Below are 25,749 nucleotides of genomic sequence, written 5' to 3'. Positions count from 1 at the left end.
GGCTGGTTGCATGGTGTGTGGCTGGTTGCATGGTGTGTGGCTGGTTGGAACAGGCCTCTCCGAGTGGGAGTCTGAACTCTGAAAGACAGGAAGGAGCCCGCCTGCAGGGAGGGGAGCAGCATTCCAGGCTGGGGGAGCAGCAGAGATGGAGCTCCTAGGATAGGAGTGAGCTTGGGGAGTGAAAGGGCAGCCCTTGCGGTGGGCACAGGGATTGAGAGGGAGGGGGAGGTGTGGTGGGGTTGGAGGGGAGGAGGGCGTGGTCCTAGGAGGCCTGGAAGCTCAGCTCACCAGTCTGTCTAGTTCAGAGCACAGCAGAGGGGCACTGGAGGGCTGCAGGTGGGAACGGCGCTTTTCAGTCTGAGTCATTCTGGGTTGGTAGAGAGCATCGTACAGGACGAGAGAGGAACCTGTCTTCAAACAGGAGGTCTAGTAGCTTGGCCAGGGCGGTGGTGGTGGAGGTGGAGAGAGGTAGGCTCCTTTGTGTTTTATTTCGAAGGAGGGATAAGTAGGACTTGCTGATGGACGTGGAGGAAGAGCTGAGAGAGGGAACAAAAGAATCAGGACAACATCTAGACCTGGCTTGAGAATAAGTAACTAAGTGAAAATCACTGAGGAGAGTGAAGAAACTAAACTTTGAACATCAGGTGTGTGCCAGGTACTGTGCGGGCACCGGGGATGCTGCGAACACAGTCAGTGTCAGAGTGTTGCTGACCACGTGCCCTGTGGGATCCGGAAAGAGGAGGACACTAGATAAAAGGCTGCTAAGTCCAGAAGCCCCTGGGTAGCGTGGACCTAGTGTTGGTGTGTGGGTTTTAGGAGCTGCAGCCAGGGGTGGGAAGCCCCTCTCTGTGGGTGCGGATGCCAGCAGTTGGGAGCTGTGAGAGGGAACCTGTGAAGCTGCCTTCAGGACTCTCTGTTCTCCGCGGAGTAACCGTGGGAGTCATCTGCTCAGAGTGGGCATGGGGAGTGGCGTGGAGGAGTGGACGAGGGAGGCGATAAGAGAAGCCGGGAGCGCACTCAGAGGGGCGCGCTCGGGCCAGTGCTCACGAGTAGAAAGGGTGAAGAGTTTAACTTGGGGCTGGGATTTTGCCAGATGAAATGGCAGGGAGTCAGAGCTGTAAGCAAGGGCGTGCTTAGAGTATTAAACCAAGGGCCTCAGCTGAGTGAGGGGACAATGCCAGCTCGCCATAAGGTCTTAGGACCACGATGGGGTTGAAGGGAGGGTGAGCTAGATGCTAGGAGAGGGTGTGTGGAGAACACGTGCTTGGCTCTGAGGTCAAAGAGGGGCACGGTTGCTAGGAAGGAGGTGGTCTTGGGCGTGAGGGTGGAAATGGGCCCCAGTGAACCGAGGGAGAGGGAGAGGCCATCGGGGCTGAGAGGCGGGAGTGCGGCTGTTGGACCGTCGGGAGTTGGGACGAAGCCAGCAGACAAGCTCATTGCTGGTGACTGCTTGCTGGGACCATAGGCTGGGATCCAGGTGGGTGTTTCCAGGCTCACTGCTCATTGCTAAGCTCGGCCCTGTGTTGCACATACGGCTCATCCAGAATGCTGCTGAGACAGACGGTCAGTCCCTTGTACTAGGGACTTTTTCTGTTTGCATTTCCCTTACTAAGTTTTAAGTTCCTTGATGGCAAAGCAGTTTTTTTTTTTTTTTTTTTTTTTTTTTTACTTTTGTTTGCATTTATTTTTTGCGGCATTTATTCCCGGGCCATAAGTTTTTGTTTCTTCAGTTTCTTCTGGGATATCTTTTTCTTTGTGCAACTTCCTCTTCTGGTTTAGGAACAATCTGTTCTTTTTCAGTAAGGATCATCTCAATGTGGCAGGGAGAGCTCATGTAGGGGTTGATCCGACCGTGAGCTCTGTAAGTCCTGCGCCGCATCTTGGGGGCTTTGTTCACTTGGATGTGCTCAATGACCAGAGAATCTACATCTAAGCCCTTAAGTTCAGCATTACTCTCTGCATTTTTGAGCATGTGTAGTAAAAATTCAGCACTCTTTTTGGGCCACCGACCCTGAGTCCAGCCCCACTGTTTGGCCTGTGCACACCTACCAACTCCACCGTTGTATCGACGGAACAGCACACACTGCTTCTTTAACGTGACATCCTTCAGATACTTGGTGGCTTTTCGGATATGCATACCCTTTATGGCCTGGGCAGTTTCACGAGTGTTCTTGAAGTGTACACGAAGATTTGAACCTCTTGATTTGCATGATTTTGTGGGGTTTTCTGGGTCAAGTGAATAGCGCACCATTTTTAGGGGTCACCTCAGGCCGCTTACCGAAAAGTGGCAAAGCAGTTTTTTTTTTCTCCCCCTGTATCTATATGTTCTCAATGCCTAGGGTCATTTATTTTTTTGGCCTTTCATATTGAATGTGTGCATAGAATTCCATTGTAAGGTGACTGAGTGTATTTAATCAGCTCTCTTCTGTTTAAAATGTAGAGTGTTACATCTTTTCCCTTTTATTGGTAATACTGGAGTGAACATCCTTATGAATAAACCTTTGAGCACATCTCTGATTAGTTCTTTAGAAATGATTCCTAGGAATAGAATGTTTATTCAGATTATTTAGCTTTTACCTTGTTAAATTACTTCCCAAAAAGACTGTACTAATTTATGTTCCAAGTAGTGATGTATGAGAATATGCATTTGCCTTTGCAGCAGTGGATGAAAACAAACAAAAAAGTTGGTCTATGTGATAGTTAGCCTTGCTGTGTGTCTCAAGGTGTCTCATTGTTTTAATTTGCCTTTTATTAGGCTTTCTGTGAAGAATTGGAGTCAATGATACAGGAACAGTTCAAGAAGGGGAAGAATCCCACAGGCCTGTTGGCATTGCAGCAGATTGCAGATTTCATGACCACAAACGTACCCAATGTCTACCCAGCGGCTCCACAGGGAGGGATGGCGGCCTTGAACATGAGTGAGTACTTTCTGACTGTACACGTGCTCTGCCGTTTTCCAGGCCGGATTTCCTAGCTCTTTGTTATGTGAAATCACACATAGTGTAACACGTGGAACTGAGTTTTGTTTTTCTTTTTAAATTGAACTTTAGTTACAGTAAAAGATAGGCCTAAACATATCTTGACTCTGTGATAGTTGCTCAGTCGTGTCTGACTCTTCTGTGACCCCGTGAAGTTTATCCCACCGGACTCATCTGTCCATGGAATTCTCCAGGCAAGAATACTGGAGTAGGTTGCCATTTCCTTCTTCAGGGATCTTCCCGACACAAGGGCACCAAGCCTGGGTCTCTGCACTGCAGGCGTCTCTACCGATCGAGCGTCAGCCAGACTGGAGAGGCTCCCTTTGTTAGGGGCCATTGAGACTGTTATTTCTTAGGCATATGGCTTTTTATTAATATGTGGCTTCTCAGACCCTTTGTGAATTTAAAAGAAAAAAACTAATCAGAAATAATGCTTGTGGAGAAGCATGTTGATTTTGCCTGAACTTATTTCAGCCAAGCCACCCTTTCTTATTTACCATTCTTCACTGCTGTTTGCAAATGAATGAGAAACAGAGAAATTCTAAAAGAAAGTCAGAAGGAAAATGTTGGGTGGGTGAATGTAAGCACAGAATGGTTAGTTGTGCAGAGACGGCACTTTGCTGTGGCTGTTCCATTTGTGAGCATGCACGTGGCCGGGTGGAGCCTGGGGCACCCTGCAGGTCAGCTGTCTCAGCCACTGTGCACGGATCCATCTGATGCGCTGGATAATGAGCTGTGACTGACTGAAGGGTTTGCTTTCCACTGGGTCACGAGCCGCCTGCTGGTTTCCTGGCCATTCTCTCTTCTTGGAAGTTGATTGACTTTCACGCAAGTGATCGCATTGTTGACACCCACCGAGTGTTAAGAATCACACGTGAGTTACTAACTCACACTTGTATCCCGAAGTTGGATGGTCGTCATTAGGTTTTCATATGGATTTCTAAGAGAGTCTAGTGATATTTATGTGAATTGGATAATAAAGGACAATTAATATATTTACTCACTTACTGTGTTTTTTTTCTTTTATTTGCATTTATTTTTTGTGGCATTTGTTCCCAGGCCCTAATTTTTTGCTTGTTCAGTTTCTTCTGGGGTATCTTTTTCTTCTCTGCAGCCTTTTCTTCTGGTTTAGGAACACTGTACTCTTTTTCTCAGTAAGGATCATGTCAGTATGGCAGGGAGAACTCGTGTATGGGTTGATCCGACCATGAGCTCTGAAGTCCTGGGGGCTTGGTTCACCCGGATGTGCTCAGTGACCAGAGTCTGCATCGAGCCCCTTAAGTTCAGCATCACTCCCTGCGGTTTTGAGCGTGTGCAGGAAAAACTCCGCACTCTTTCTGGGCCCCGACCCTGGATCCAGCCCCACTCTCTGACCTGCGCGCACCTCCCAATTCCATCATCGTGACGCCGTCAGGATGGCGTGCTGCTTCTTTAGAGGGACATCCTTCAGATATTCCGTGGCTTTTCGGATATGCACGCCCTTAATCGCTGGGCAGTTTCATGACTGTTCAAAGTACATAAAGATTTGAACCTCTTGATTTGCATGATTTGGTGGGGTTTTCTGGGTCAAATGAATAGGGAACCATTTTTAGAGGTTACCTCAGGCTGCTAACCAGAAAAGCATATATTGTCTTATAATCAGAGATAAGGGAAATTTTCATAGTGCTACACCAAAAAAAGAAGGAAGAAAAGATTCTAGTTTTAATTGTATCTAATAGTTTGTCTCTTAAATATAAAATTTTTATACAAATGTTAACCTTTGTTGTGGAATATAGCATATGTAGATGGTGTAGGACAAATATAAATATAATTTATGAATGGTTTTAAGGTAAACTCCTTTATAACCAATACCTTGGTTAAGAATTAAAGTTTCATCGGTGGCTTGCCCTGCCCCTGTTAGCCCTCTTAAAAGGAATTACCATCTTGACTTGAATGGTGTCACTGCTTTGCTTTTCTTGATAGTTTTATCACCCAAATGGTTATCCTTAAGCCCGATGGTTTGCTGCTGCTGCTCTGTCGCTTCAGTCGTGTTTGACTCTGTGCGACCCCATAGACGGCAGCCCACCAGGCTCCGCCGTCCCCGGGATTCTCAGGCAAGAACACTGGAGCAGGTTGCCATTTCCTTCTCCCGTGCATGAAAGTGAAAAGTGAAAGAGAAGTCACTCAGTCGTGTCTGACTCTCAGCGACCCCATGGACTGCAGCCCACCAGCCTCCTCTGTCCATGGGCTTTTCCAGGCAAGAGTACTAGAGTGGGGTGCCATCGCCTTCTCCGGCTTGATGGTTTAATGTTTGTCTTTTTTACTTATTGTCTCGTAAGCATTTTTAAAGCTGCAGATTGCCCTTCTCTCTCTCTTTTTCTCCTCACACTTTAAAGAAAATGGGGTTCATTGACCTGTAGAGTTTTCTGCAGTCTCTCGCATTCTGCTGACTCCATCCCTGTGGTGCTAACACGTCCCTTTTGCCTCTCACATTTGTGGTGGTTGGTGGCCGGGTCTGGAGGCCTGGATGTGTCTGGATCTGCCCTTTGGTGAGCCCGCCAGATGGGCGGTGCTGTGCCCCCTCTGCAGCTGCGTTCCTGCTCGTCGCCGTCTGTGTTGGAGCAGCCCTGCGTGCTCAGTGCCGGAGCCCATTAATTTAACAAAAGCTCCAAGATGGGAGTGTTCAGTTCTGTCGTTCCTTCTGCATTTACTAGTTAGAATACTTGTGTGAAGAGAAGCTTCCCTGGGAAATGGGGAGTGACCAGCACGGGCGCTGCCTCCTCCTGCCGCTCAGCGCACGACTGCGGGAACCTGGTGTGAAGCCACTCACAGGCAGCCTGCTTCTTGGTCAGGGTTTCATGCGAAGCAGAGCAGCGTCCTTGCTGCAGTCGTTTGGAAATGAGCGCTCAGTCCGCACATAGAATGAAGCTTCCTCTCAGCTCTTTTGCTTACCCCATGGTATGTTTCATATGGGAAGAGTTCAGTTCAGTTGCTCAGTTGTGTCCAAATCTTTGTGACCCCATGGACTGCAGCACACCAGGCCTCCCTGTCCATCATCAACTCTGGGAGCTTGTTCAAACTCATGTCCATCGAGTCGGTGACGCCATCCAACTATCTCATCCTCTGTCGTCCCCTTCTCCTCCCGCCTTCAATCTTGCCCAGCATCAGGGTCTTTTCCAGTGAGTCCATTCTTTGCATCAGGTGGCTAAAGTCTTGGAGTTTCAGCTTCAGCATCAGTCCTTCCATTGAAAATTCAGGACTGATCTCCTTTAGGATGGACTGGTTGGACCTCTTTGCAGTTCAAGGGACTTGCAAGCGTCTTCTCCAAAACCACAGCTCAAAAGCATCTATTCTTTGGTGCTCAGTTTTCTTTATGGTCCAGCTCTCTCATCTGTACATGACTGCTGGAAAAAAACCCTTTTCAAAGTGAGAGAGAGGTTGGTTTCCTGTCACACTTCTAAAGTCACCGATTATTGTTTCTTTAGTAGTATTTTGGATGCATGGATTTAAATATATTCAATGTGTTTGAAAATATTGCAGTTCCCTCTTCTGATATGGCAGCCTTTGACTGGAGAGACCCTGAGCCGGTTATCTCCGACAGCGTCCACCCGGCCCTGTGGGCGGTGTTCTAGGCTCATTGTGTACGTTTCCTGCCCCACATATGGAGTCAGCCGTTTCTCTAAGAAACCTTGATTTCTTTTTGTGAAAAATGAAATTTTAGTCTGGGTGCTAGGAATGCTTTTTGCTACTGACTGGTTAGTCATTTTTTCTAGTCCTTTTTAGTGGATAGAGATAGGAAATATATATTACCTGGGGATTTATATACTATGTTGATACACTGGAATTGTAAGTATAATTGTAAATATATAGAAATCATAATTTCAGTTAAAATTCAGGTCTAAGGGGTTTTTCATTTAACCTTTTCTATCTAACATTTGTTTTCCGTTCTTCTCCAAGAGTCCTGGTTCTCCAGGACAGGAAGAGAACAAACGTTGAATATTACATACTAACTCATTCAGTCTTTCCCACATAGCACACACAGTGTTAGCCTTAGACCAGGATGTCCTCTGCTCATGTTTTAAACTAGTCTGTGTGGTCAGAGCATGTAACCATTGCATGTTACGGTCTTCCCTTATCACGATTCATTTAGTGCCAACAGTTGACACTTTAATCCTGTGAATCAGTTTGTGTGATCAGTCACGTCCAACTCTCTGCGACCCAGAGGACTGTAGCCCACCAGGCTTTTCTGTCCATGGGATTTTCCTGGCAGGAGGACTGGAGTGGGTTGCCATTTCCTACTCCAGGGGATGCTCCTGATTCAGGAATTGAATCCACGTCTCCTGCTTTAGCAGACGGATTCTTGATCACTTAGGGCCACCTTGGAAGTTTAATCCTGTAATAAATGTATATTTAATGCTCACCACCAGTCTTTGTATCAGTGTTCCCTGAGACAGTTTGGTTGTCTGAAGTTCCTTTTATAGTAAATTTCTCAGAAAACACTTCTGGGAAGGACTTCTGAGTTCTTGCATTGTGGCCTTTATGTGTCAGTGTTAATTTCGTTTATTTAGTTTGGTATAAAATCATTGACTCACATTTTCCTATTTTGTGTATCTTAAATACATATTTCATTTTCTTGGAATTTGAAAACAGTATTTCTGTGTAAGTTATTTGATTTCTTTCCTTGATGGTTGACTTTTTTTTTTTCTTTTAGAATCCAGAAATTTTGCCAGAATATGTCTTGGTATTGATCCTTCTAGATCACTTTTCTCGATAATGTGCCCTTCCATTCCAAATCTTTATTATTTTCAGAGTGTTTTCTTGAGTTAGTTTTTAACATTTGTTCTGTTCACTTGCTTTTGTTTCCTAGTATACCGATTGAATTTTGTTTGTTGAATTTTCTTTGTCTTAACTGTCACTTTTTTTCAGGTCTTTTTTAAAAAATTATTATTACTTTCTTCGTTTCTTTATGATTTAAAAAGTTTTTCTTTTTTCTCACCTTTATGCTCCTTTTTAGTATTTATTTTTTAAAGTGTTTTTCATTTATATTTAATCCCGTTTACATTCCATCCCTCATTTCTGAGTTTTTCCAATTATATTAAAATTTTTTCATACCTTCTCTAGTGGCTCAGATGGTAAAGAATCTGCTTGCAATGAAGGAGACCTGGATTTGATCCCTGGGTTGGAAAGGTCCCCTGGAGAAGGGGATGGCAACTCAACTCCAGTATTCTTGCCTGGGAAATCCCATTGACAGAGGAGCCTGGTGGGCTATAGTTGAAGGGTTGAAAAGAGTCAGACAGGACTGAGCAACTAATGCTTTCACTTTCATTATTAATGCTTTTATTTTTTATGAAATAATAGGTTATAATTTATATTTGTTTTGTGGTCATTTCTTTCTTGTGTGCTTTCATTATGTGTAGGAATGTGATTTTGTTCCTTTTTATTTTAATAATTTTTGTGTGGTATTTGATCATGATGTTTTTCTGTTTATTTTTACATGAATTTAATTTTCCTGGAGGACTCTGGTTCAGGAATCCTGACTCTAGGGCTCCCTCTCCTGTTGTTTTTGTGAAGTGCTAAAATACGGCAGTGCTGAAGCATTCAGTTCTCCTTTTTATCTGGATCTTTTCTTTTGTTTTCTCTTCTTCTCACTCCCACACTCCCCTCCCCTTTAGAGAGTCCTGTGCTAGTCACTTTGGGTTCCAGTTTCCACAGATTATTTTCTCTGTACTTTTGCTTGAGATGGTTCATAATTCATCAGTTCAGCTCAGTTCAGTTCAGTCGCTCAGTCGTGTCCGACTCTTTTCAACCCCATGAATCGCAGCACGCGAGGCCTCCCTGTCCATCACCATCTCCTGGAGTTCACTCAGACTCACGTCCATCAATTCGGTGATGCCATCCAGCCATCTCATCCTCGGTCGTCCCCTTTTCCTCCTGCCCCCAATCCCTCCCAGCATCAGAGTCTTTTCCAATGAGTCAACTCTTCGCATGAGGTGGCCATGGTACTGGAGTTTCAGCTTTAGCATCATTCCTTCCAAAGAAATCCCAGGGCTAATCTCCTTCAGAATGGACTGGTTGGATCTCCTTGCAGTCCAAGGGACTCTCAAGAGTCTTCTCCAACACCACAGTTCAAACGCATCAGTTCTTCGGCTCTCAGCCTCCTTCACAGTCCAACTCTCACATCCATACATGACCACAGGAAAAACCATAGCCTTGACTAGACGGACCTTAGTCGGCAAAGTAATGTCTCTGCTTTTGAATATACTCTCTAGGTTGGTCATAAGCGTCTTTTAATTTCATGGTTGCAGTCACCATCTGCAGGGATTTTGGAGCCCCAAAAAATAAAGTCTGACCCTGTTTCCACTGTTTCCCCATCTATTTCCCATGAAGTGGTGGGACCAGATCCATGATCTTCATTTTCTGAATGTTGAGCTTTAAGCCAGCTTTTTCACTCTCCTCTTTCACTTCCATCAAGAGGCTTTTTAGTTCCTCTTCACTTTCTGCCATAAGGGTGGTGTCATCTGCATATTTGAGGTTATTGATATTTCTCCTGGCAGTCTTGATTCCAGCTTGTGTTTCTTCCAGTCCAGTGTTTCTCATGATGTACTCTGCATAGATGTTAAATGAGCAGGGTGACAATATACAGCTTTGACGTACTCCTTTTCCTATTTGGAACCAGTCTGTTGTTCCATGTCCAGTTCTAACTGTTGCTTCCTGACCTGCATACAGATTTCTCAAGAGGCAGGTCAGGTGGTCTGGTATTCCCATCTCTCTCAGAATTTTCCAGTTTATTGTGATCCACACAGTCAGAGGCTTTCGCATAGTCAATAAAGCAGAAATAGATGTTTTTCTGGAACTCTCTTGCTTTTTCCATGATCCAGCGGATGTTGGCAATTTGATCTCTGGTTCCTCTGCCTTTTCTAAAACCAGCTTGAACATCAGGGAGTTCACGGTTCACGTATTGCTGAAGCCTGGCTTGGAGAATTTTGAGCATTACTTTACTAGAATATGAGATGAGTGCAATTGTGTGGTAGTTTGAGCATTCTTTTGCATATCCTTTCTTTGGGATTGGAATGAAAACTGACCTTTTCCAGTCCTGTGGCCACTGCTGAGTTGTCCAAATTTGCTGGCATATTGAGTGCAACACTTTCACAGCATCCTGAAAGATGATGCTGTGAGTGATCACACCATCGTGATTATCCTGGTCGTGAAAATCTTTTTTGTACAGTTCTCCTGTGTATTCTTGCCACCTCTTCTTAATATCTTCTGCATAAAATCAAATCAGCAGTATATAACAGGGAAGATCCCCTGGAGGAGGGCATGGTGACCCATTCCAGTATTCTTGCCCGGAGATTCCCATGAACAGAGGAGCCTGGTAGGCTGCAATTCGTAGGGTCACAAAGAGTTAGACATGACTGAATCGACTTAGCAGACAGTTTATAACTGGGATAATTATGTCATGACCAAGCATAATCATGCAGTCAAATACTTTCTTTTTCTTCCTTTCCAGTGTGTGTTTTTGTTTATTTTCTTCATTCTTGCCTTATTTCACTGGTTAGAATCCCTAGTATGGTATTTATTAAGAATACAGGAGTATACATACATGCTTGCATTGTTCTGATCTTAGAAGTGAACATTGTCATCATTTTGTTTGATATTTTTAATAGTTTTTTTGTATATGTCCCTTATCAAATTAAGGTTATTCCCTTCTATGCCTAAATTGTTGAGAGACTTTATACCAAATGAATGTTGAATTTTGCAAAATGCTTTTTCTGCATCTGTTCAAGTGATCCCGTGATTTTTCTGGTTTAGTTTGACATGGTGATTATATTGTTGGTGTGTGAATCCTGAGCCAGTCTCTTTCTGGGGTAAACCCCCTAAGTTATGAGGTGTTTCTCTTTCCATGTGTGTGTCTGTGTTTGTGCTCAGTTGTGTCTGGCTCTTTGTGGCCCCATGGACTGTAGCTCGACAGACTACTTTGTCCATAGAATTTGTGTAGAATCCTCTGGAAGAATTTGTGCAGAATTGATATTGTTTCTTCCTTAAATGAGCAATAGAATTGACACCACAGTCATCTAGGCCCAGAGCTTTCCCTAGGGGAATGTTTTTTTCCTGCAAATTCAGGGTAACGAATAGGGCTGTTCAATAAGTCTATTTCTTCCAGAGTGAGCTTTGAAACCTTTCGTCTTCCAAGGAATTTGTTTGTTTCATCTAAGCTTGAAAACCTGCTGTCATAGGTGTTGGTGATGTCCTTTCACCATCTGTAGGCTATGCAGGGAGACTCCCTCTTCTTATCCATATTGGTAATTTCTGTTTTTCTTTGTTTTGTTGATGAGTCTGGGCTGGAAATGTATTTTATTTCTTTTTGTTTTCATTTTGTTATTTTTTTAACCTTCTCAGGATTAAATCAGCTATTCTCTATGTTTTTGTTTGATTCCCATCTGCTTGATCTTTATTGCTCTTTTTTTCTTTTTGGGCTTAATTTGCAGTTTTATAAGGTAGAAACCTAGATCATTTTTTAAAAACCCTTCTAATCTATATATTTAATAGTGTAAATTTCCTCCTAAGTATTGCTTTACTGCATCTCACAAATTGGCTACTTTTTTGTTACTGATTTCTACCCTAACTTTTGTATTAATTTTGGGGAACATAGCCTTTATAAAATAGTCTTGGACATTTTCAAGACTTACCTCCTGACCCTTTGTGGGAGGATTAATATCTCAACTGTCTGAGTTACATTTGACAAGAAACGTTAAGTCTTTGAATCTTTTTTTTTTTCTTTTATATTTCAGGTCTTGGTATGGTGACTCCTGTGAATGACCTTAGAGGGTCTGATTCTATTGCCTATGACAAAGGGGAGAAGTTGCTGCGGTGTAAACTGGCAGCGTTTTATAGACTAGCGGATCTCTTTGGATGGTCTCAGCTCATCTACAATCATATCACAGTAAGTACTGAGTGGGGCGTAACTGAACGAGAAGTGGAACACTATGTGTCTGCACCACCTCTCTTCATTATGAGGAAGAGGGACTCTGGCTGAGCCAAAGGAAGTTTTGGTATACCTTCCTTCTGACTCCTGACTGCACCATGTAATAATCGGAGATTTAGCCAGTTTGAATTAAAAGTTATGAGGACAGTAGTTCTTTAAAACTCTTTTCTTCATGAAAACCTAATAAATGAGTGTTAGCCAAATTAAGGCAGTTCCTAAAGTTCTCTTTAAAGTTGCACCATAAAGAAGGCTGAATGCCAGAGAACTGATGCTTTTGAACTGTGGTGTTGGAGAAGACTCTTGAGAGTCCCTTGGACTGCAAGGAGATCCCACTAGTCCATCCTATAGGAGATCAATCCTGAATACTCACTGGAAGGACTGATGGCTGAAACTAAAGCTCTGACACTTTGGCCACCTGATGTAAAGAGCCGACTCATTGGAAAAGACCTTGATCCTGGGAAAGATTGAAGGCGGGAGGAGAAGAGGGCAGCAGAGGATGAGATGGTTGGATGGTATCACCGACTCAATGGACGTGAGTTTGAGCAAACTCTAGGGGATAGTGAAAGACAGGGAAGCCTGGCATGCTGCAGTCCGTGGGGTTGCAAAGAGTCGGACACAACTTAGTGACTTACGGCAACAACAAAAAGTTCTTCTTATGACTAAAATGCCAAGAATGAAGGTGTTTTCTTTCCTACTTTGACCAAAGCCTTCTGTCTTTCATCCTTATTTCTCCAACTATTCCAGTAGCCGTTTATCAGCATTATTAGGCCTCTTGGTTTCTTCAGTTTATTCTTGCAGTGAGTTTTTACTGGCCATCTGCTGTAGCTATTGACTGCTCTGTACTGGGCATGATTCTGACTCTGGGGTTGTGTCAGTAGAGGAGATAAGTCCTGCCTTTCTGGGGTTTTCCTTCTGTATCTCAGCCCATCACCCATGTTCTCTCCGTTATGTCCATCCAGCCTGGCTTTCAGGGTCCATCATTTCAGTAATACTCTTCGCCAACACTGTGTTACTCCTCCCTGTACCTGAGAAGCCAGATCCAGTTGTGCTGAGAGCCTCAAAACAGAGCCTGCTGGCTTTCTCCATAGATTTACAACCTCAGGCTCAAGTAGACCCACACTGTTGTCTGACAACTGTTGGACATTTCTCTTACAAGCTCACTAAGATTTCTCCACTGTCTTTTCCTTTGTTCAAAACTCTTGACCCCTCCTCCCCACAAGTGACCATGTCGTCTTGCCAAGAAAATGGCACCTCTTTCCTGATTTTGTGCCCATTTTATACTCCTGACCACCTGTTGCAGTGTTCTGACTCCTACCTACAGCTCAGACTTTGTTTCCTGGCTTGGAATTCCGTCACTTCCTACTTTTTTTAGATTCTTAATGCATTATCAAAGAGGAGAGTGAAAAAGCTGGCTTAAAACTCAACATTCAGAAAACTAAGATCATGGCATCCAGTCCCACCAGTTCATGGCAAATAGATGGGGAAACAATGGAAACAGTGTCAGACTTTATTTTTTGGGCTTCAAAATCACTGCACATGGGGACTGCAGCCATGAAATTAACAGATGCTTGCTCCTTGGAAGAAAAGCTATGAAAAACCTAGACAGCATGTTAAAAAGCAGAGACATTACTTTGCCGACAAAGATCCGTATGATCAATGCTATGGTTTTTCCAGTAGTCACGTATGGATGTGAGAGCTGGACCATAAAGAAAGCTGAGCGCTGAAGAATTGATGCTTTTGAACTGTGGTGTTGGATAAGACTCTTGAGAGTTCCTTGCACTGCAAGGAGACCAACCAGTCCATCCCTAAAGGAAGTCAGTCCTGAATATTCATTGGAAGGACTGATGCTGAAGCTGAAGCTCTGATACTTTGGCCACCTGATGTGAAGACCTGACTCATTGGAAAAGACCGTGATGCTGCCAGAGGTAGAAGGCGGGAGGAGAAGGGGCCAACAGAGGATGAGATGGTGGATGGCATCACTGACTCAATGGACATGGGTTTGAGCAAGCTCTGAGAGTTGGTGATGGATAGCGAAGCCTGGCGTGCTGCAATTGTGGGGTCACAAAGAGGTGGACAGGACTGAGCTACTAACAGCAGCCGTGTATTGTGAGGTTTCTGGCTCTCTCCCGCCCCTCCTTTCTCTTCCCCTTCCCTCCCTTTCCTCTTTTGTTTCTTGTCTCTCTTGTGGAGGTGATATCTTTTTGAACCACTTGATCTCGTCTGTTTTTTTATAATTCCTTTCATTGACTATTTTAAATATATATATTTATTGTGGCAAATGTACCTCACACAGATATAAAAGAAGAAGTTATAGTTCTCTGAGTACTTTTAACTCATTGAGATAACCAGCATTAACAGCTGTTTAGATTACCCTTTTCTGCAGGTTTAAAAAAAGAAATTGAAGTTACCAAAAAATACTTATAGCTTGTGAGCTACAGGATCTTTAAGAAAGAAGGTGTTTGTTTTTCTAACTATTTATGGAATCCATTTTTTGATTTCAAAGTCTAGGTATTTTCATACACAGATTTAAGAGAAAAGACATATTAACAGTATAACCAAATGCGCTCAGAGGTCATTGTGACCTTTCTCTGAAAGAGGGCAATAGAGATTTCCTGCTAAAGGGATTTAAAAGTGCTAACAGGTGTTAGAGGATTGGGGATGATTGTCTGAATTACATTGCTATCTTAAGATTGCTTTGGATTTAGAGAAGCTTTCGGTGGGGTGGTGGGGGTTGTCAAAACGAGGATGGTGCAGCTGGGCTCCCTCTCCTGCTGGCACTAGCTGAAGGCAGGGCCTTCCTGCCCCTAAAACGCCTCTTGGTGTCAGTGGAGTTGGGTCCACCTCCACGCATTCCATGCGGTGTGTTAACTGTCTGACGTGGGCAGCTTCAGGGGTGGGAGCGGAAACAGAGTCAGGCATATTTGGTTTTGAGTGAAAGACGTTAACACTCATTCCTTGTGCACAGAGAAGGGGTATTAACTGTGGGGAGACATGAAGTGAGGCCAGTGCTGGTCCACTGGGGACTAGAAAACTTTCTTTCAAATGTCTTTTTTTTTTTTTTTTTTCATTCTGGGGCTTAGTGTATAGCACTTTCTCATTTTTGTTTTCAATTCAGAAAATTGTATGTTTTAAGCTTTTTCCATTAAAATGTGTAGATCTGTTGAACACACTCATTTGGAAGAATATGGTTAGGAAAGAAGTCAAAGAAGAAAACATGAGGAATTCACTGGTGGTCCAGTGGTTAAGAATCCTCCTTTCAATGCAGGGGGTGCAAGTTCAATCCCTGGTTGGGGAACTCAGATCCCACATGCTACAGGGCAACTGAGCCCAGACACTGCAACCTGAGAGCCTGCACACTTCAATTAAGAGAAGCCTGTGCACTGCACAGCCAACATTTTTTTAAAAAGGAAGAAAACGTTATAAGTATATCTGAGTCTTAATATCCTGCAGTCAGTGGGAAATGGCTCAGTTATTAAACATCAGTTTGAGAGACTATTATATATTATGAAAAACAATTATAAAGACCATGTGAAAACATGAAAATTATTATGAGAGTATAAAGTGTATACTATTTATAGCTGTATGAATTATGTCTGTGTACACACACATACAAACAGAAAAGACGTGATTACAACTGGCTGTGTAGTGGTTTTGTTAATGTGGAACCTGACATCATGCTTCTAAAATTTATGTGTAGGGCAAAGGCCTAGAATAGACTTGGCACTCCTGAAGTACTAGGTAATGTGATATTTTTTCCTATCAAGTGTGAAACTTATGATGATAATTAAAATAGTGTTCTTTAGGCAAGGAAAGAAACAGATAAATCAGTGAGACAGAACCCAGAACTGAATCTGCATCTATTGAAAGCAGATACACAAGAGTTGGCATTGCCGGTCGGCAAGGGAATGATAGACCAGGCTATGATTGATGCTGGCACAACTGGATTGAAAAATCAGAGTTGGAAAGTTGTATTGGATTTTTCCCTTACACGTTATAGACTCAACAAGCAGTTCCAGTGATTTAAGGATTACATGTGAAAATAATACTTTAATAATTTTGTTCAGTCGCTTAGCCATGTCCAACTTTTTGCAACCCCATGGACTTCAGCATGCCAGGTTAGGATCAATATAAATGAAAAAGTTTGACTTTTAACCTCTGACCGAAGGAAAGTTGTCTTACGACACCAAGGTACTTATCATAAAAGAAAAGATGGATAAATTTGACTGTTAAACAAATTTCTTGTCATTAAAAGACGCCATAAAAAGAATGAAAATAAAAGGTTACAGTCTAGACTATTTTGCCTCACGGGTGCTGGTGGTTGTCAGTTAGCTTGGTCGTGTCCAGCTCTTTGTGACCTCATGGACTGCAGCACACCAGGCTTCCCGTCTTTCACCATCTCCCAGAGCTTGCTCAAATTCATGTCCATTGAGTCGGTGATGCCATCCAATCATCTCATCCTCTGTTGTCCCATTCTCCGTCTGCCTTCAGTCTTTCCCAGCCTCAGGGTCTTTTCCAATGAGACAGGTTTTTGCTTCAGCTGGCCAAAGTATTGGAGCTTCAGCTTCAGCATCAGTCCTTCCAATGCATGAATATTCAGGGTTGATTTCCATTAGGCTTGACTGATTGGAGCTCCTTGCAGTCCAAGGGACTCTCAAGAGTCTTCTCCAACACCACAGTTCAAAAACATCAATTCTTTAGTGCTCAGCCTTCTTTATGGTTCAGCTCTCACATCCATACATGACTACTGGAAAAACCATAGATTTGACAACATGGACCTTTGTCAGCAAAGCAATGTCTCTGCTTTTTAATGTGCTGTCTAGGTTTCTCAGCTTTTCTTCCAAGGAGCAAGCATCTTTTAATTTCATGGCTGCAGTACCCGTCTCCAGTGATTTTGGAGCCCAAGAAAATAAAGTCTTTCACTGTTTTCATTGTTTCCCGAACTATTTGCCATGAAGTGATGGGACAGGTTGCTATGATCTTCATTTTTTGAATGTTGAGTTTTAAGCCAGCTTTTTCACTCTCTTCTTTCACTTTCATCAAGAGGCTCTTTGGTTCCTCTTTGCTTTCTGCCATAAGGGTGGTGTCATCTGCATATCTGAAGTTATTGATACTTCTGCTGGCAATCTTGATTCCAGCTTGTGCTTCCTCCAGCTTGGCATTTCGCATGATGTACTCTGCATATAAGCAGAGTGACAGTATACAGCCTCGATGTACTCCTTTCCCAATTTGTAACCAGTCTGTTGTCTCATGTCCATTTCTAACTGTTGCTTCTGGACCTGTATATAGGTTTCTAAAGAGGCAAGTAAGATGGTCTGGTATTCCCATCTCTTGAAGAATTTTCCACAGTTTGTTGTGTTGCACACAGTCAAAGGCTTTAGTATAGTCAGTGAAGCAGAGGTAGATGTTTTTCTGGAACTCTCTTGCTTTTTCTATGATCCAACAGATGTTGGCAATGTGATCTCTGGTTCCTCTGCCTTTTCTAAATACAGTTTGAACATCTGGAAGTTCTCAGTTCATGTACTATTGAAGCCTAGCTTGGGGAATTTTGAGCATTACTTTGCTAGTGTGTGAAATGAGTGCGATTGTGCAGTAGTTTGAACATTTTTTGGCACTGCCTTTTTTGGGGATTGGGATGAAAACTGACCTTTTCCAGTCCTGTGGCCACTGCTGAGTTTTCCAAATTTGCTGGCATATTGAACGCAGCACTTTAACAACATCAGCTTTTTTGGAGTTGAAGTAGCCCAGATGGAATTCTATCACCTCCACTGACTGGCTTTGTTCATAGTGATGTTTCCTAACACCCACTTGACTTTGCACTTGAGGATGTCTGGCTCGAGATGAGTGATCACATTGTCGTGGTTATTTGGGTCATTAAGATTTTTTTTGTATAGTTCTGTGTATTCTTGCCACCTCTTAATATCGTCTGCTTCTGCCTCATGGGTAGCTAACAAAGAGTTGGTATCCAGACTAGATAAAGAACTATCAGTAAGAAAAGGGTGTGTGTGTGTGCTAAGTCAGTTCATTCTGACTGTGACCCCATGGACTGTAGCCCACCGGGGACTATTTGCAGAGTGAAGGAGGGAGGCAGGCCATTTGAGGACATCGATGCCACTGTCCACACAGACCCCACGTGTGCTTCTGTCCGGGCCGCTGCAGAAGTCACTGGGCTGGTGAGGAAGCTGGCTAAGTGCCGTAAGGCCTTTCCAGCAACCACTGAATTCTGTCTGTCCTACCCTGGTTAGAATTCTTGGCCCAGGAGTAAATGTATTCCATCCCAGTAGCTTTGCGAAGTCTGTTGAGTCTATTCCCAAATGATTAAAAATCAGACTACATTTCATTAGGACAGGACTCTTTTTCCTCTTGTAGGACAGGACTCGTTTTTCCCCTCTCTTAACTACATCACTGGCATCTCACACAAATCCATCATATGTCACAGATCTGTATTGAACGAACTGTTGAAAGAGATCTGTATTGTGGAGGCAGAATCTGGCCTGAGGAGCGAGGGCCTCCTCATCACGCAGAGCGGACCCGCTTTCTCTCATCTGATTTTCTCTCTAGGTTTTGAGTGCTTTAAAAAAAAATTTTTTTTTTGCGTTTTAAAAAGTAACTCTTGGTTTTCATTATTACACCCTTGAAGAAATCAGCTTTTTACACATGGTACTGGTTTGGTAGCCTGTAGGTTTTTCTCTTCATAAGGTTAATTATCGTGAATATGATCAAGGCACACTTTATGTACCTAATAAGCTACAACAGCGTACTAATAGAAAGCTTTCCAGTTACCTCTTAGCTTTCTGATAGGCCCTATAATTAAGTCAGTCCTGTGTAGCACACCTAATGTTCACAGAAAACTTGTAAGTCTATGGACAGGAAGCGATGCAGATAATTTCAGTAGGATTTTTGAGCTAATTTTGTAATTCTCCCCACAGACCAGAGTGAGCTCTGAGCAGGAGCATTTCCTCATTGTACCTTTTGGACTTCTCTACAGTGAAGTGACTGCCTCCAGTTTGGTAAGAATGTCCTGGTCTTCTTGTGCATAGATATAAAATTCAGGAAAGAGGGCAAAGTCTGTTTTGTGTGATTAACTCACGGGAAAACTTTTAGTTGTTAACACTTTAAACTTTGTTTTAAATAATTTCTAGTTAGGACAACTTGAAATGCTCATGATATTTGAAGTTTGTCTTCTCACTGCAGGTTAAAGTCAATCTGCAAGGGGACATAGTGGATCGCGGGAGCACCAATCTAGGTGTGAACCAGGCTGGCTTCACGCTGCATTCTGCCATTTATGCTGCACGCCCGGACGTGCGGTGTGTCGTGCACATCCACACACCAGCCGGCGCCGCGGTGAGTGTGTGCGGCTCTGGCAGAGCCTGACGTCGCAGGGTGCTCGGGCAGCAGGGCTTCACCTTTCCTCGAGTTGCCCTCTCTTGTCGCAGCAAGTCCCTTCCTCTCACTGGGTTAGGAGACTCTTTTCCTACTGTGCGACTTTCTTAAAAGAATGAATATATATATGTATTTAAGGGGTCTGTTTACTAACTTCTTTAAACTTCACTTTTTGTGATTTTATTGTTATTTCTCTTGTTTTTGGCTGTGCTGGCCTTCGCTGCCGCGTGGGCGTCTCCCTAGTCGCAGTGAGGTGCCGGCGTCCCTAGTTGTGGCTCCCAGGCCCTTGAGCACAGGCTCAGGAGTTGTGGCTCATGGGCTTAGTTGCCCTGAGGCATGTGGCGTCTTCCCAGATAGAACCCGTGTCTTCAGTATTAGCAGTTGGATTCTTTACTTTACCACTGAGTCACCAGGGAAGCCCAGCTATCTAATTTTGAAAAATGTAATAAATCTGAAAATGTCATAAGACTTAACAGAGAATCGGTGTGTTAAAGAGGGGAGTGAGAGAAACTTCAGTGCCTGGGAGACTCTGTGGGAAGTGCAGAGTGACAGCAGTGAGTGGAGACTCCTTGTTTGACAGGAGGAGTGGGAAGAGGAGTCGGGGAGGTGGGTGGTGGGTGGAGGACCTGTGGGCTCCTCCCTGTGGAAGGGCTAGTAAGGTATAGGAGACTTGAGCCTGCTTGATGAACTGTGGGAAGGAGCCCAGTATAGGGGGAAAGGTTGAGGCCTAGAGACAAACCCAGCCAGCCGTCCACAGATAACCTGCCTGGAGTCAGCGGAACCCAGGTTGGATCGTGACTCGGGAGGAGTAAGAAGACGGGTGGGGAGGGCCTGGGTGGCCCAGTGGGTGGGACGCCACGTGCTCACCGCTGTTGCCTGGCCTCAGTCCTTGGCTGGGGAGCTGAGACCTTGTGAGCTGTGTGACGTAACTGGTCCAGGCCGTTAGAGGAGACTCATCTCCAGCGTGAGCTGGCCAGGAGCCTTGCCCATGCTGATGACCAAGTCTGGGCCCTCTGGTACAAACAGGCCACCTGAGAAAGCCTCAGACCCCGCAGTACGAAAGTACGCTTTCTGGTTGTTAGTACAGCCCTGTGAGAGCCAAACACTCAAGAGCTAGCTGGAATTGGCTTTTTATCACCAGTTTTGTATTTTAATGACTTTCTGGTTTGGTTTGACAGATGACCTCATTGATTAAGAAATACTGAATTTTATTCTGTCCAGATGTTTTAATGCCATAGATCTCTGCTTGTATGGATGAATGTGAGAATCTGGTTTGTTTGCTTTACTTTGAAGATAATCAAATGTTGGCATCAGTTTATTAGATATTATTCTCCAAGTGATACAGGTCTTCCAACCCAGAAAAATCCATGCTTTTAAAGGAACTGTTAGAGGTACCTTTGAGAATATGGTTGTTACAAATATCTAGCATGTAATTTGTTTTAAAACTTAACAAAGTAACTTTACTTTGTAATGAAATATCTTCTAGAAAAACTGTTAACTGTGAAAAGAATTAAATAATGATATTGCCTTTTTTGGGGGTATTGTGTTTTTAGATTAACTTCTCTGTAAGAAATTATTACAGTTATAATTTAAATCTCTGGAGTCTGTTCGTCTAGGTAGAAGATATTTAAAATTAGCATATTCTAAGGTCAGTTTGGAAAATTTAAGGAAACTCAAGGGCTATATGGACACTTAGATCTTTCACTTAAATTAATGTAGAGAAATTGTACAGCATACTTACCCTCAACCTTTATACATTTCCTTTTATCTGATTTTCAGGTGTTCCTATCACACCTACGAACTAAGGTGAAAAGTACACAAAAACCTCTCAGCTCTTCAAAAACTTCTCTTTGCAGCGCTGTGTCTCATTTAGAGGAAGCCATTGTCTCTCCCTGCAGCAGCTTTGGGACTAATCTTATTAAATCTGAGCTCACTTCCTGTTTATAGTTAGTGTGGGAGAAATCCAGAAAGATGTGAAATTTTTTTTGAAGTCTTCCTTGATGGTGGTGGCTTTGATTTTTTTAAAGTGTGGATTGGTAATAAGACCCAGCAGTGATCCTAAGGCTCATCTTAATTTCACGGGCCCTTTATTTGTGAAGGAGCAGTCTGAGGAGCGCGCCTGCCAGTCGCCAGGCTGTGGGCACCCCTGGCTGGCCTGCACTGACGCTGCCGCCTGTTCTCTAGGTCTCTGCGATGAAGTGTGGACTCTTGCCCATCTCCCCGGAGGCACTTTCCCTTGGAGAAGTGGCATATCACGATTATCATGGGATTCTGGTCGATGAGGAAGAAAAAATTTTAATTCAGAAAAATTTGGGGCCTAAAAGCAAGGTCAGTAGGCATCTAATCTGGTATTTAAATTATCGAGGGAAGAAGAAAACGTATCTGTCTTCTTGCCTGGTCCCTAGAACTTTCCTGATTCTTCCCTTAGGTTCTTATTCTCCGGAATCACGGTCTTGTGTCTGTTGGAGAGAGCGTTGAGGAGGCCTTCTATTTCATCCACAACCTTGTGGTTGCGTGTGAGATCCAGGTAGGCGGTGGCCACTCCATGTGGTCTGGCCATTTCTAACTTAATTTTTCAAATACGTAAGTCACTACCATTTATGGAGGGCTAGCATATATTGGCCCTGATGTCAGGTGCTTATTTATGTTGTTATGGGTCATTTCATTTGAACCCAGGCACTTGTTTTGAAAAGTAGGTGCAGGAAGTAGAGCTTTGGCCGCAGGCTCACAGCTCTGGGTGCTGCTTATGCCAGGTCTGCTGAGCTCCCCGTGTGCACATTCCTCACTGTTACCCGGCTTACGTCTGTGTAGTTACCCCGACTTATGTCTGTGTAATAGCAGCCGCCAGTCTCCTTTATATGACCTTGGAAGGGGCTTTGTTTTCCCATTTATTCTTCAAGTATGAGTGACCAATATTTTTTCATGCTAAAGACAAATTTCTAAAAATAGTCTTGTGATTTATCTGTCACTTCCATCTCACATCTTTTATTCTTGCAGTGATTTGGTCTCTTTTGACACCTCCCTTTCTATTGAAGTGATCTCTCAGAGTTATCTGACCTGCTTGATCAGTAAGGAACTCCAACTGTTGTGTTTGCTTGTTTTGGAAAAGGTTCGAACTCTGGCGAGTGCGGGAGGGCCAGACAATTTAGTCCTCCTGGATCCTGGGAAGTACAAAGCCAAGTCCCGGGCCCCTGGGTCCCCAGTAGGGGAAGGCAGTGGATCACCGCCGAAGTGGCAGATTGGTGAGCAGGAGTTTGAAGCCCTCATGCGAATGCTGGATAATCTGGTAAGAACGTGGTCACCACTTTATGATACTGCTTTCATCCTAAGAGCACAAATGTTGGTGTTTTCATAGCTAGTGAAATGGTATTATGAAATTACTATTTTCAGGCAGTGTCAGAATGCTTTCAGTCTCCGGAACCATGAACAGGGTAGTTTAAGTTCTCAGCTAAATTGTGATTGAATACACAGGTGAGGGTTTCTTGTCTCCTTCTGTTTTAAAAGCATTATTTGGACTGTGTGGGCATAGTAGCACAGAGGATAGTGTACTTGGCTGAGTAACTGAGTCCTTGAGTAGCGGGGTCTGCTCAGGACCCGTCAGCCCAAAAGCGAGCTGTCCAGGGGGCCTTTCTGCATCAGTCAGTCAGCCGAGCGTCTTTGTTATAACAGTAAATTCTAGCCACGTGGGGCCTGTCTGCTGTGTTTCACATACTTTGCTGCTGATCTATCGCGTGGGAGGCCCTTTGCTGCCTCCTGCAGGGACAGGGAGGCTAGTGTGGTACAGAGCATGACCATGGGGCTCTCAGCTTAATAGGCATGTTAAAGTAGTCTGTGGCAGGATGTGGTCTGTCTGGTTGCAGTGAGGATCATAGAGGAAAGTTTTGTAGAGGGTAATCCTTGAGAGTGACCTCAAAGAAGAGGTCAAAGCGTGACAGCTTATGCTGGGAAACGGGAGGCAACTGTAACATGGCCATGGGCACAACTGGAGACCCAGCCGCGGGCATGACGGGCAGCCTGGCCGAGGGGCCGGGACCGTGCCTTTCTGGTCCGTCTCTGATCTCACCAGTCGGTTTAAATGTTAGGGTCGAAGCAACCTCAGTAAAGGCAAATGGCTCGGTGCTGGGCCTTCTCCTGCTGCAGCATCACATCTCTTAGATAGGGTTCAGGAGTCCGTCCTACAGCCACATGGACATTGAGTAGTGGGCATGTGGGCCAGAGAAGCCATCAAAAGGGCTGGTGCTGGCTTCACATGAGTTCCCACCATTCGACCAGGTCTTGGTGGGAATGGGTGGCTTCAAGAGGCAGGAAGTTTCACTTTTCTGAAGAGAAGAACTCATGGGTCTGGTTCAGCGTGTGCTAAGTGTCCTCAGAAGGTTCTTCTCCCTTAAGTTCTTTGACTTGGGAGAATGAAGGGAGAGCTGGGAGTGAACGGCTAAGGAGTGATGATGACATCGTGGGTGTGACTGAGGAGGGTGGTGAGTGGAGAGCAGACTCCTGACCGCTGAGCTCGTTTGCTCAGGGATTGTGGGCTGCACTGACTGTCTACTCTAGCCGTGAGCGGGGACACAGTCTTGCCCTCGGGGAGTTCATGGCCTTGTCGGGAAATGGACGGACAGATCCCACATGCAGCCCAGCACCTCGGCATGTGCCTGACGGAGCACAGTGGCAGCTGCAGGGACAGAGATGGGGCTTGAGCCAGGACTGGGCATGGGGACAGGAAGGGAATCAAGCTCATGGAGACGACCAGTGGAAGTGGCAGGCCAGGGTAGTGCAGTCTCAGGAAAGTCACCCAGGGCAGGCTGAGAGTGGGGACGGTAGCCCTGGCATCTGACCCGGAGGCCGGCACCGGAGGAGCCGGGCAAAGCAAAGGTCGTGGTGGCCCCAGTCTCAGTGTGCCTTCTTCTCCCCCTGGGGCGGACACTTTGACCTTTCCCTGCTCTTATACCTACAAGCCAAGTGGGAGTGGGAGGGAGGAGTAAAAATCAGGAGAATGCCAGCCTGCCGCGTCTTTTGCACTCAGCACATTCCGGAAGAGACAGTTAGAGTTGGTGACTCTGATTTGGGGGGGGGAGATAAAGGATGAAAGAAGATAAGCGAGATTACATCAAGGGTATTTTATTCGGTGCCCTTAATGTGCACAGGTTATTCTTAATATTAGAAGGCTCTGTGGTTTATGAGAAATAAACTTGGACAGCAATCACTGATTGTAGTCTGTGTTTTACTTTACTTCTGATCAACTGTATATGTTTGCTGATAATTCAGTCAGTAGAGAATAGTTGATTCTCACACTGTAAGAAATATTTCATATGATAGTCATAAACGCTTCTGGCATATACAGAAGAAATGCTCACTTGTTACCCAAAAAATCAAGATAGAATTCCAGCTTCTCAAAAGAAGGAATAAAGCCAATTTTTAACATATAGTAGGTCTGAGGTCTGAGTTTTGCTCTGATTTTGGTCTGGCATTTAAAGAGGAAGAATAAAGAAAAAACCCAGACCCCCTCAGAATAAAAGTTCTTGACGTCCTGAATGGTTTATTTGGAATTCATGAAGATTACTCAAGAGCCCTGACTTTCAGCAAGAGGAAACCTGATTGAATTAAGAACTGTTTTTCAGAAGACAGTCTTTTGTAGCTGAGCTGTTACTTTTTATTATTGTTCAACAAAGCATGTTTGTAAATGGGGAAAAAGCGTGTTAAAAAGGGAAGACATTTACTTATCTTCCTGAGTGTAGTTACAAAACAAAAATAAACAACAGCCAACTCCACTCAGGGGTCATTACTACCGTTTTTTGACTGTTTTAAGGGAATGGTTGGTAATAAAGGTGGCCTCCAACGAGGAGGATCACCCAGAGGGAAAGGAGAATTTCCACATTTAGAGCAGTGTTTCTGAAGTAGCTTGGCAGGTAGAATGTAGCCACTGACTCATCCTTGCTACCAGCCCTGTGTGATCCTTTCAAATCTGAATCCCCTCGTCATTCACAGTGAAGGTGCCGTGAACCACCTGGTGGAGGTGTGAGAGTGGGTCGGGAGGCCAGGCACAGCCCAGGCTGTCAGGTCCTTGGCGTCAGGCCCCCAGGCTGCAGTCAGGGAGTTGGCCTGGGCTGGGTTCTCAGCAGAAGGCTCTCATGGTGGAGGATCCACTTCTAGACTCTGCACATAGTGGGCAGACTTAGTGTTCTTGCCGCTCAGGTGTCAAGGCAGCTTGCTCCTTCAGCGCCAGCAGTGGACTGGGAGACCCTCTCAGGGCGGGCCCTGCACTCTCCTGCAGCGCATCCTATCACCTTGGCCGAATGCTTCTGTCTTGAAGCAGGCCCTGGTCCCACTGATAGCACAGGGGAAGGGCCTTAAGGAGGTGGGGGCCTTATGGAGGCGGGGGCCTTATGGAGGCGGGGGCTTTATGGAGGCGGGGGCCTTATGGAGGCGGGGCTT

The 25,749-nt window shown here is 44.5% G+C and overlaps 2 protein-coding genes across 13 annotated transcripts in view; one reads left to right on the top strand and one right to left on the bottom strand.

Moving 5' to 3' along the window:
* ADD1 (adducin 1) overlaps positions 1 to 25,749 on the top strand; it is a 92,363-nt gene that overhangs the window by 49,544 nt on the left and 17,070 nt on the right. For all 12 annotated transcript variants that reach the window (XM_040237656.1, XM_040237654.1, XM_040237655.1 and 9 more), the window contains exons 3-9: positions 2,756 to 2,918; positions 11,747 to 11,898; positions 18,867 to 18,947; positions 19,132 to 19,281; positions 21,505 to 21,648; positions 21,749 to 21,847; positions 22,430 to 22,606. In XM_040237656.1, coding sequence (XP_040093590.1) covers positions 2,756 to 2,918; positions 11,747 to 11,898; positions 18,867 to 18,947; positions 19,132 to 19,281; positions 21,505 to 21,648; positions 21,749 to 21,847; positions 22,430 to 22,606 — 966 coding nt within the window. The remainder of the gene's footprint in view (positions 1 to 2,755; positions 2,919 to 11,746; positions 11,899 to 18,866; positions 18,948 to 19,131; positions 19,282 to 21,504; positions 21,649 to 21,748; positions 21,848 to 22,429; positions 22,607 to 25,749) is intronic.
* Positions 1,669 to 2,279, bottom strand: LOC120861820 (60S ribosomal protein L17-like). Its single transcript, XM_040237668.1, has one exon. The coding sequence runs from the start codon at positions 2,249 to 2,251 to the stop codon at positions 1,727 to 1,729; it is 525 nt and encodes a 174-aa protein (XP_040093602.1). The 5' UTR covers positions 2,252 to 2,279; the 3' UTR covers positions 1,669 to 1,726.

This window comes from Oryx dammah, unplaced genomic scaffold (genome assembly GCF_014754425.2).
Source record: "Oryx dammah isolate SB20612 unplaced genomic scaffold, SCBI_Odam_1.1 HiC_scaffold_3, whole genome shotgun sequence".
Classification (NCBI taxonomy): domain Eukaryota; kingdom Metazoa; phylum Chordata; class Mammalia; order Artiodactyla; family Bovidae; genus Oryx; species Oryx dammah.
Note: the sequence above shows the minus strand (reverse complement) of the source record. Positions and strands in the feature narration are given on the sequence as shown.

Excerpts from the sequence above, each read along its gene's own strand:
- LOC120861820 (XM_040237668.1), bottom strand. The coding sequence starts at position 2,251 with ATGGTGCGCTATTCACTTGACCCAGAAAACCCCACAAAATCATGCAAA.